Below are 11,331 nucleotides of genomic sequence, written 5' to 3'. Positions count from 1 at the left end.
AAAATGATAATTGTAGATGAGCTACCATTTCTACAAAACAGGAATTTAAAGACTTTATGGCGGCAGTTGAGCCTAGATTTTCAATCCCCTCTCACATTACTATTATGCGAGATTGTATGAAAATGTACTTGTCAGAAAAAGACAAGTTAAAGGGCATATTCATGGCATCTAATTATAAAATTTGCATTACTACTGACATGTGGACATCAGTGCAAAATCTTAACTATATGTGCATAACATTCCATTTTATTGATGATGATTGGATTTTGCATAAAAGAATTATAGGCTTTATGAAAGTTCCTAATCATAAAGGGACAATAATAGGAAGAGAGATCGAGTCATCTATACAAATGGGGCATAAAAAATATATTTACAATCACAGTAGACAATGCATCCTCTAATACTACTGACATTGATTATTTGAGGAAGATTACTAAAATTAGAGATTGTTTGGAACTAGACAATGACCTTATGCACATAAGATGTTATGCACATATTTTGAATCTTATTATTCATGATGACTTAAAAGAAATTGATAGATCAATTGTGAATATTCGAAATGCGGTAAAATATATAAAGTCTTCTCTTGCAAGACTTGAAAATTTCAATTCATGCGCGGAGAGACAAAATTTCTTGGGTGGTGCGCTTCTTTCTCTTGATGTTCAAACCAGGTGGAACTCAACATATCTGATGTTGAGTGCGGCTCTCAATTATTATGCGGCTTTTGAGGTGATGCAAGATGAGACAATCAGTTTGGTCCGCATTTACATGAGGTTGGAGAAGGACCACCAACTTTAGATGATTGGAAAATCGTCAAGATTTTTGTACAATTTTTGCAGATTTTTTATGATATCACCTTGCGGATTTCAGGCTCAACTTATGCAACTTCACATTTGTTCATTAGAGAAATAGTTTCAATCTATAACCATTTGATCAATTTTTCTGTGGGTGATGAAAATTATGTCAACAATTATGTCGAAGAGGATGCTATTGAAATATGACAAGTATTGAAGAGATTTCGAGAAAGTAAACAAAATCTTATTTATTGCGGCTGTGCTTGATCCGTGCCCCAAGTTGGAAGTTTTGGAGTTTTGATTTACAGATTTTCTTAACCATGAGCGAGCGTCCGAACTTGTTACAAAATTAAAGAGGATGATTGAGCGGATGTATAAACAATATTCAAAATCCAATGTAGGTTCAAGTGTTGATGAGAGTCAAAACAACACAACGTCTTATAATGCGGAGGATATTTATACTAGGTATTGGGAGTATCAAGCCTCAAAGGTTGTCGTAGAGTCCAAATCAGAGTTGGATCGATATTTTATGGGGAGCCTTGAAGGATTGACACCCAACTTTGATATTTTAATGTGGTGAAAGATGAATTCAATCAATTTTTCGATCCTTGCCAATATAGCTCAAGATGTGTTAGTTATTCTCATATCTATTGTTGCTTCTGAGTCGACATTTAGCGTTGGAGGTCGTGTCTTAGATTCATTTCGTAGTTCATTCGCCCCTGCAACAGTTGAAGCTCTTATCTGCACACAAAATTGGTTGATGGTTCCTTTCGTTAATTATGACTCCCAAGATGTAATGGAAGATGCGGAAAGCTACAAGTTAGATACTGGTAAGATTCATATTTGAAGAATATTTTCATATAGTCCTTTCAATTAATTATATTTTTAACATAATTTTTTTTTCGTGTAGAGATGATGATGAATATTTTAAATGAGGTCGATTGAAAATTACTTGAATTTTCCTTACTAACTCACAGTGATTATTGAAATTCCTTATTTGATTGTTTCCCATATATGCTGACTGCTTCAAATATGCTTGATAAGAGGAGAATCTTATACCATTTGTATGCTTGAATTACATTTGCAAGTGGGTAGTCCAAGTTCTTCATTGAGTTGTGAGATTTGTCACTAGACTAGGAAACAAGTTGTGAAGTCTCATTTCAAACTCATTTATGCTATTCTGACTTGTCCCCATAGGTAACATGAGAATTTTTATTTTTTTTTAGTCTTGTAAATTGGGATTATGCCCATGTAGGACCAAGTACATAAGTTTGGAAATGATAGCCAGGATGAATACCATTATGATCATTTTATACCATATTGGTTTTGCATGATACACATATTATTGATGAGTATTTGTTGGGCGGCTGCTTTTTGTTTATCTTAGACTTCTCTGCCAGAGCCTACATTTACGCACATAGTTTATTTTTTAACTTGTAGAACCAAAAGCAGGAAGGTATTTTATCAAAAGATTAACCAAAACTATTCATGTTCATATGTTATCATGATTAATTTGGAAGTGAGCTACACTGCAACTATCATAGATCAACACATAAAATTAGTTGAGGAGCCCACCATGAGCTTTCCAACATCAAAGGGAAGCTTCACCTCAAATTAGGAAATCTGATCTCTTTGGTCTCTTCCTTGAAAATAACTAAAATTTGAAGCATTATTGCCACAGTTTCTTCAGCAAAGCTTGGCCTGACGCATAAACCTTAAAGCAAATATCACAATACTTGTGCTCCTTAGCCTCTGAGAACTCATAACTTGTCATGAGGGACACTCCACTCATCTCTTGCTCCATTGAAATTAGCTTACACTATGTGGGCAATTATCAACAATATCAATATCAACATTAAAAATAAAATAAAATCGGTTAATTGGATAATTTTCAAAATTTTCCAATTCAGTTAATCGGGTAATATAGCCGGTTCGGTTAATCGGATAATAGGTTCGGGTCGAGTCGGAATAGTAGTTTTCGGGTCGAGTCTACTCAGGTGAATATGCCTAAGTTAAGCTCAGTTCTTTATGAATAGTAATGAATTGAGTAATGGAGGAAGTAATATGAAGTCTATCTAAACTGAGTTTAAAGTGTGTTTGAATGTTAAGATGAGTTTAGTACTTTTATAGAAAGTTGAAATGGGTCTCACATATAAAGATATGTTAAGATAAAAAAGGTTGTGGGCCTCATGTGTAAGGAAGTTTTGAGTTAAGATGAGTTTAGTAATTTGAGAATTGAGTGTTTAGATGTTAGATTCAACTTAAAATTAAATTGAGCTAAGCTGAGTTTTGCAACCAGGTCTTGTATTGAACTCATATAATCCTCTAAATTATCGTTTTAATCATTCAATATCCCACCAAAAAAAAATGTCAAATAACAATTCTATTTCTGAAGTGTTGGTTTTATATCTGAGCTAAAATTTGAGATTATTCTATTCAGTTGATTAATTCTGAATAACTAAAATGAGAGAGACTAACATGAATGGGGGTGTAGCTCATATGGTAGAGCGCTCGCTTCGCATGCGAGAGGCACGGGGTTCGATTCCCCGCACCTCCAATTTTTGATAAAACACCACCATGCACACAAACAAACAGTCATACCTGACGGACACCCCATATCTCCACTTGTCCTCAGCCTCTCGTTCCTAAACTTTATCCTCAAAAACTGCCAACAACACCTATATACCAAAGCCATCAAAACTGTGCCACTGTTCAGCTTCTCTTTCGTTCCAACCTCAAATCCCACCAAAATGACACTCAACTTGGGCTCCCCTTGGCTTTCTCTCTTCTCCTACCCCTCTCCTTCCCTCCCCAAAGTCTCTGAAACCTTTCCCAACAACAACAGCACTTCTATCTTTCCTCTCTTACTATGCCCCACCAATTCCTTGACTTTTGCTAGCTTCTCTAAGGCCCTCAAGACTAGAGCCTCCCTGAGTGAGAGCGAAAGTGGGGTGTCTGAGGACTCGTTCGTTTCGCAGCTGCTGGACGGGGACTTGCTTGCTAAGGTCTCAGGTGCTAAGGATGCCACTGAAGCATTGGAGATTATTGCTGACAAGTCTGGGAGGAGTGGAGGTGTTGTGGAAGTTAACGATTGTCGCTTGATTGTATCGGCCGCGCTTGAGCGGAACAATGCGGAGTTGGCCTTATCCGTTTTCTATGCCATGCGTGCGAGTTTCGATAATGGTACGTACGAGGTTTATGTTGTACAACTTGTGTTAAATATATACTTTTTATTCTTTAATGAAAGCTTCGGCTGTTACTTGGATTGTTCAATTTACAATAAGTTTTTGATTGATTCCGGATCTTTAGGGCTGTACTGTTTTGCTGCTGCTGATATATATCTGATGCTCTGGCCTTGATTTTGTAGTGATATTACCAGTTTTTCTAGAAGCCTAACCTTATGTAAAATGTGAATTTAAATGGGAGGTAGAATTGAGTAAGATCAAAGGGGTCACTTGCTCCAATACATGATAACCAGTTTCGTAAAAGCTTAAGAGTGAATTAATCGCTCAATTAATATTCTAACAAATAGTACTTGATACATTATATGTGTCCCAAGGTAATTGGGAGTCACATCTTGCGTTATTATCTGACTTGGAGCCCCTCTAAATGATATTGCTGGATTACAGAATATATTTGTTGCATTCGGGTTGTTATCAGAATTTCCGGTACAAAATGTCACGTTCGGGTTTGCAGCATTTTCATATGGTATCTCTTATTGTATGATTTATATTTTTTTACATTGTTGATAAGTATACACGGGCAGGTACTGATGAAACCACCCCTTTTGTTGAGAGATGGAGGTGGACCAGACCAGATGTGCATGTTTACACATCATTAGTTCAGGGTCTTGCAGTGTCATTGAGGGTTTCAGATGCTCTTAGGATAATTGAAGATATTTGCCAAGTGGGAGTATCACCTGGCGAGGAGGTATGAATCTATTTTTTCTTTTTTGCTTTTCTCTTACCTAACTCATAATTGCTGGCTGCACCCATCTCTCTAGTGCATTTAGCATTCTACTGGAAATATCCTTGTTATTAACTCAACTAAAAAACTGGCCTTCCCCTGTTTGTAGCCTGGAAATGGGAGAAGTCCATGACTGTAATGTCATTGACTTGACGTGTCTGCAATTGATGCTTTTCAGGTCCCTTTTGGAAAGGTTGTGAGATGTCCAAGTTGTGCGATAGCTGTTGCTGTTGCACAACCCCAACATGGTATTCAGGTAATAGACAGAAAAGCTTCAATAATGATCTGGTTTTCACTTTATGGGGGAATACCCAGAATTGAATAGTTGGTAGAAAATAATTCTACTCATGCCACACATGCTGTGCACCTATAATGCTAAGAGTTGATAACTGAATGGCACTTGTTTAAGGTACACACTGTACTTTTATGCAGATTGTATCTTGTGCAAAGTGCCGCTACCAGTACGAACTTATTTCTGGTGATATAGTTAGTATTGAGTCAGAAGAAATAAGGTTGGTTCCATCTGGTTTGTTTATTTATTATAAAGTTTATCAATTTGTTTCCATAATTCTAGTGCTGCTGTTGTTTTTGTTTATATTGCTTCCATTCTATCACTCAATTTACACAATGGATTTTGTATTCCATAGGTTAGCACTGGCAATAGCCAGGAATTTATTTGGATTCCATTTATTTGTGATGGCAATAAATCATTATTTTCAATTCAAAGTGAATATGGTGCCATATTCACTTGTAAATGAGATGATTTCTTGGAATATTATAAGCATTATGTATGTTGGCACATTTTAATTCTATGTTGATCACAGAATATAGTTGTGCATGATGTTAATCCTGGGATATTTCACTGCTTCTAAGGATATCCTCCTGCCGAACGCAGCGTGGATGTTCCAGCATGGAAAAGAGGGCTAAGATTACTGCAAATAATGAAGCAAAGTAGTCCTTCTGCTGTTCATTCTATCGTGGTATAGATTCTTAATTTAGAATGTTTAACTGGATATTCTTTCCAATTTTCAAATCGGTAGTCATGTGTATTGTGTTGCTTTTAGTCATTATACCCATGCAAGCCTGACCCATTGCTTACCTACTTTTTATTTGCAAGTTGCAAGAAGCTAAGCCAAAACAGAAATTCTTTGGTACATGAACTTATTGCCAATCACCGAATATGCAAGAGACTGTCAGTGCAATATGACGACAACATTTGAGCTTCTCCCTCTAGTACATCTGAAAAAATATCATACCCATCGATGACACCCTTAGCTGCACTTGCCTTGTTCTTCCCTCCACACCTCATTTGATAATACTTTACCCTTCCAAATCTCAGGTAGAGACTCCTTCAGGCATGGCACGAACGCACAGATTTGCCACAGAAACTGTTGATCTCCCAGCACAACAAGGAGAAAGGGTTACCATTGCTGTAGCAGCTCCATCCAATATTTATAGGGAGGTAGGTCCCTTAAAATTCAGTCCAAAAGCTCCCAATTTCTACCCTGGGGAGCCTCTGTGTCTGACCAACCACAAAGATGGCCGGGACTCACCATTGTTAAGAGCTCCACTAAAAGAAGGAAGCTCATCATTACTTAACCCATCCATCCTCTTTCCTCTTCTTGCTGTCTTGGCCACTGGTGATGCTGCCTCTGGGATTATCGACCCCAGCTTGCCCCAGTTCCTTTCAACTGCTGTAGTTGCATCACTTGCTGTGGGAGCTACTCTAAATGCTTTTGTTTTCCCCCAGTTGAATCAAGTAAGCTTGTTTTATTTTGTCAAATATCACATTTCCCTCTCAGATTCTTGTCCTTGAGATTTCGAGTTTCTATGAAGGCCACCATTTGGCTCTTTCATTCTCTTTAGGGCATTAATAATCTCTAGTTTCATATGTATCTGCTTTTCTTTCCCCTTTTCCTGTATCTGGCATTTGAAACAAGTGGATAAAGAAATGGGAGTACACTGCTCCATATTACTTATATGTTTGTCGTGAAAGAACATCAATATTTGTGATAGAAATTCAGTATTCTTTAATTTGACTAAAGATGATTCTTTTTAGTTGTAATCTGTACATGTGTACCTCTTACATATCATATTGTGCAAATAAGTTTAAATATAGCATTAAACCTTCCCAAATCATGGGTAGCGGATTCCTTCAAATATACGCATCTTTCTCAGATTTCAATTCTGTTGAAACATATGGAGCATAGCACCAACCAGTTTATTGCATATTTAAAATCAAGCTAGCAACACTTTTTCAGACGGTAAACTGGGGTATCAGTGTGTAGACAACCTTTAAAATGGTTTCATTTCCCCTTGTTTTTTTTTTCATTTCCCTTTCTGATGTGCTTTTTTCTCTTTATTTTTGTCCACCTTAGATTTTTCTAATGGAATGATTTTTCTAATGGAATGTATTAAAAAAATTCATTTACCCATTCTTCATTGATGTCAGCTTCCTCAAAGATCTGTGGATGCAATTGCTATCAAGCAGCAACTTCTATCCCAATATGATGTGCTCCAGACTCGCATCAAGGGCCTAAGAGAAGCTGCTGAAAAAGAGGCATGATTCCATGCTAGTTGTTGTCGTTGCAACTTTTATCTCAATATGATCTGCATGTACACCCTGGCAAGCCTTTTTTTTATGAATAAAAATTTTATTGAGGGAAGTAACAAGGCAAAGCCAAGTACATAAGTATACAAAAACTGAACCTATTACAAGTCAGGAGCTAGAAAAAGAAACAAGAATATCATTGACACTAAGTTCCATTAAATACAATAGCCAAGGCCCACTGAAATAAGGAATTAAAGAAAAAACATCTAAGTTCATCCACTGAGCGTTCCTTATCTTCAAAGCATCAACCATTCCTCTCAATCCAAATACACCACACAAGGCATAAAGGAATCATATTCCAAACAGCAGCAATCTGCACATTACTCCTTAAACCTCTCCAGCAAGCAAAGGTCCACCACCCTCCTAGGCATCACCCAAGCCAAACCACACCTATTGAACACTTAATACCGTAACAACCTGGTCACATCACAATGGAATAATAGATGATCCACTGATTCACCAGGTTTCTTGATAAGAAACACCAATCCAAAACAATTAATCCATGCTTCCTGAGATTATCCAAAGTCAAAAATCCTCCCTAAAGAAGCAGACCAGCCAAAGAACGCAACCTTTGAAGGCACCTTACTCTTCCAAATACTCTTCCAAGGAAAAGAGTGAACCCCATTCGGCCTAGACAGTGTCTTATACCAAGAACGAACTGAAACTTCTTGTTATCAGTAGATATCCAGACCATCTTATCCCTCAAATCCCTCCCGAGCTGAGTAGCATACAATAAACCAAACAATTCAGAAACAGCCCCCATTTCCCTATCATTCACAGCTCTAGAGAATAGAACATTCCAATGAGAAGAGCCACTAGAACAAGCCAAAAAGTCGGCCACAGAAGCATCCGGATTCTGAGAAATATGAAAAAAATCTGGAAAAACAGCACAAAGAGCCCTACTACCACACCATGGATCATGCCAAAAATGAATTCTAGAACCGTCCCCAACCACAAAAATAACATGTTTAACAAAAGCATCCCAACCTCATATCTTTCCACACCCCCACACCAAAAGTACCTCTTGCCTCCTTAGAACTCCAACCCCCCTCCCCTTCTCCCCATGCACTCCCGCATTTAGAATCAATCACAGCTCTCCACAAAGAATCACACTCCTGATGATGCCTCCACAACCACTTTCCTAGTAATGCTTTACTAAAAATACTCAACTTTCGAAACCCCAACCCACCGCATGACAAAGGAGTACAAATCCTACCCCAACTACCCAAATGAAACTTAGCTTCCTCCCCCATACCTCCCCACAAAAAATCTTGAAATAACTTCTCCAACCGGTTTGCCACACCAATCGGAATGGGAAATAAAGGCAGAAAATAAGTAGACAATGTACTTTTAATAAGGGTGATTTTCCCCCTTTTGACAAATACAACATCTTCCAACCTGCCAATCTTCTCTCTACCTTCTTCTCCAACACCCCATCCCAAACTGTACTGGCCTTGAACGTAGCCCCCAAAGGAAGCCCAAGGTAACTAATCGGCAAAGAAGAAACCTGACAATCCGAAATACTTGCCAACCTACTCAAATTTCTCACCTGGCAAGCCTTGTAATAAATGCATTTCAATTCCAATTTGTATTCCATAATCATGTTTGACATTAAAAAAAAATGGCTGGGTTTTAAAAAATGAAGGATGTCTCCGGTTAAAAGACATGCCTCCTGTTAAGCAATTATATTGTGAAACAGTGCTCATTAGCTTAGGCCTTGTTTGTTTTCATAACTCCTCTCAACTCAACTCATCTCATCTAATCATTACAACTTTCACAAATTCTCACACAAAATAAAATAACCAATTCAACTTTTTCAAATCTCAAAACAAAAATAATATTAAAAAAGTATATTCTAACAATATTTTATTCAACTTTTAACTTTAATCTCAACTCATCTCATCTCATTTGCGAAAACAAACGAGACATTTGTCTTAGATCTTGACCAAACAGACTAGGAGGCATATCAAGATTATGTACATGAAGTCCATCCACTCTTGATGCTTTAAATATATTTGTAAAATTAAAATCTCTACAAAAAATTTAGCTGCACTGAATTGTTCAATACATATGTGCTCAAAAGTTTAACGTTATTCACATTTTACTTATACAGCGTCTCATGTAACACCATCTGAAGATGGTGGTGCAATTGGGTAGAGCTTATGAGCTTGAAAAATCATTCAAACTAGTAATAGATCTTAAAATATATTGAAAATGTCCAACAACTCATAGTTGAAGAAAATACCAAAAATAGTTGTTATCATCCTCCTGGAATCTTCTGAATTCGGTTCATTGAGAATCCTGCAAGGTTAAAATCCTTTTTCACCGAAGTAGCTTGAAGTTCCATTTGAGAGATTCATTCGTTTTCTGTGTAGGTTTGGATGTTGGCTCGGATGTGCCAACTGGAGAACAAAATCTCTGCCGTGGGAGAACCTTCTTATCGGTGAAACCCTCCTAACATTATTTTTTATTTGCATAATTTTAATCTAGGTGTTTGATTCATTATTTCTTGAATTTGATTTGAATGTTAGTGTAGTATAGGTTTGGGGATCTCCGTTATTTGAAGTGTGGTCTCTGAACTATTTTTGGTTATATTTTAGCGCTCGAAAAAGTAGAGTCAAAAGAGTGCGAGAAGGCTTGGAAAACTCCCTTACGGGACTGATTGAACTAATTGATAGCTTCGCAAGAGTATGTTCCTATATGACAAAAACCATAACCCCACCCCCAGTCTCCCAACTAATTATCTCATTAAACTTTGTTTTTCCAAAGTATAAATTGATGTATCCATTTTTTCAGATTTCTTCTATGATTGAAATCGAAGTAGAATTGGACTCTGATGTACTTGCTGCTGAAGCAGCAAGCAATGCGGTGCGCAAAACCTATCTACTTCTATGACTTGATCTGAAAACTGTAATCTAATCCAACTCCATCATTCTTATTTATAGGAAAGTATTGCAGAACAGATACAACAAATAATGGAGCTAGAAAATCTTGAAGAGGTATGTTCTTTCCACTTGGAAATACATTTTTTTTTTTTTTTTGTCTTATTGATATTTGGTTTTCTTTGCAGAGATGGAGACTACAAGCTGAAGCAAACGACGAGGCAGAAAGACTGCTTTCCCAACCTGCCGAGCAGATTTAACACATATGGTAGGCAATTTTCCTCAAGTATCCTCCTCGTGGCTTGTCTGCATTGCTGTATCCATTGGATGTCTCCACTCCAAAAGATAATTTTTGCTTGGATCAATCGAAGAGCAGTCACTATTCGCCTTACATATTACCTGAACGATGCCAAACATTGTACTACGTTCAACCACCATGAACATGCCAGGAAAATAATTTCATCCATGCAAGATTGTGGAAATGTAGGATGGTCGCATCAGAAGGTCTGTATTGGGTTATTGCACACAGCTAAAGACTGTTCCTGGAATTTCGGGCAGAAGCTATTCGAGGATTAAGCCATTATGATGTAAATTTTGAATTGGCTTTATTCTTTATTGAGATTTCCATATTGACCACCTACTTCGCACTTTAGTGTCGTAAATTCTCTCTTTTTGTGTTTTTTGGGTGTAGATAGACTATAGTAGCTATCCATTGCAATGCATGTAAATGAACGACTCTGATGTTCCGTGGGAAGGGGGGGATCATCATGCTTTGTTTAGTTTGAGGCAGCCGTTAATAGTCATGACTCATTTCGTACCAAGGAGAAGAATAAGTAGGAAAATGGATTTCTCCTGTCCCGTGCTCTTAATTTTTTAGGCCAGTGCACCGTTCATGGCGCTGTGTAATCGGCCATCGGTCAACCGATTACCAGACATGAGAAAAGAGAGGAGCAAAATGTAGGCCTCGTAAATCTTGTTCCAGTAATCCCCCAAAATTCAGTTGAGTAGATTACAACACAGTTCATCTAGATTGTAGCATGTATCTATGGATAACCAATGACACTGGCTCGGCAAACTC

General features: G+C 37.5%; 1 protein-coding gene and 1 non-coding gene across 3 annotated transcripts; both read left to right on the top strand.

Annotated features, from left to right (window-relative positions):
• The first annotated feature begins 3,278 nt into the window (after positions 1 to 3,278).
• On the top strand, positions 3,279 to 3,351 carry TRNAA-CGC. The gene has a single exon. It is a non-coding gene; the product is annotated as a tRNA-Ala (tRNA).
• A 74-nt stretch (positions 3,352 to 3,425) lies between these two features.
• Positions 3,426 to 10,897, top strand: LOC108987137. 2 transcript variants are annotated; one of them, XM_018959998.2, is made up of 12 exons: positions 3,426 to 3,977; positions 4,561 to 4,724; positions 4,939 to 5,016; positions 5,193 to 5,272; positions 5,656 to 5,740; positions 6,100 to 6,519; positions 7,213 to 7,320; positions 9,747 to 9,814; positions 9,972 to 10,059; positions 10,168 to 10,239; positions 10,317 to 10,370; positions 10,442 to 10,897. In XM_018959998.2, the coding sequence occupies exons 1-12, from the start codon at positions 3,545 to 3,547 to the stop codon at positions 10,511 to 10,513; spliced, it is 1,722 nt and encodes a 573-aa protein (XP_018815543.2). In that variant the 5' UTR covers positions 3,426 to 3,544; the 3' UTR covers positions 10,514 to 10,897. The 2 variants fall into 2 exon arrangements, with proteins under 2 accessions (XP_018815543.2, XP_018815544.2); XM_018959999.2 differs by lacking the exons at positions 5,193 to 5,272; positions 5,656 to 5,740 and having other exon boundaries at positions 3,427 to 3,977.
• Positions 10,898 to 11,331: the final 434 nt, after the last annotated feature.

Source organism: Juglans regia, chromosome 2 (genome assembly GCF_001411555.2).
Source record: "Juglans regia cultivar Chandler chromosome 2, Walnut 2.0, whole genome shotgun sequence".
NCBI classification, from domain to species: Eukaryota; Viridiplantae; Streptophyta; class Magnoliopsida; order Fagales; family Juglandaceae; genus Juglans; species Juglans regia.
The sequence above is the reverse complement of the archived record's forward strand: the minus strand, read 5'-3'. Positions and strand labels throughout refer to the sequence as shown.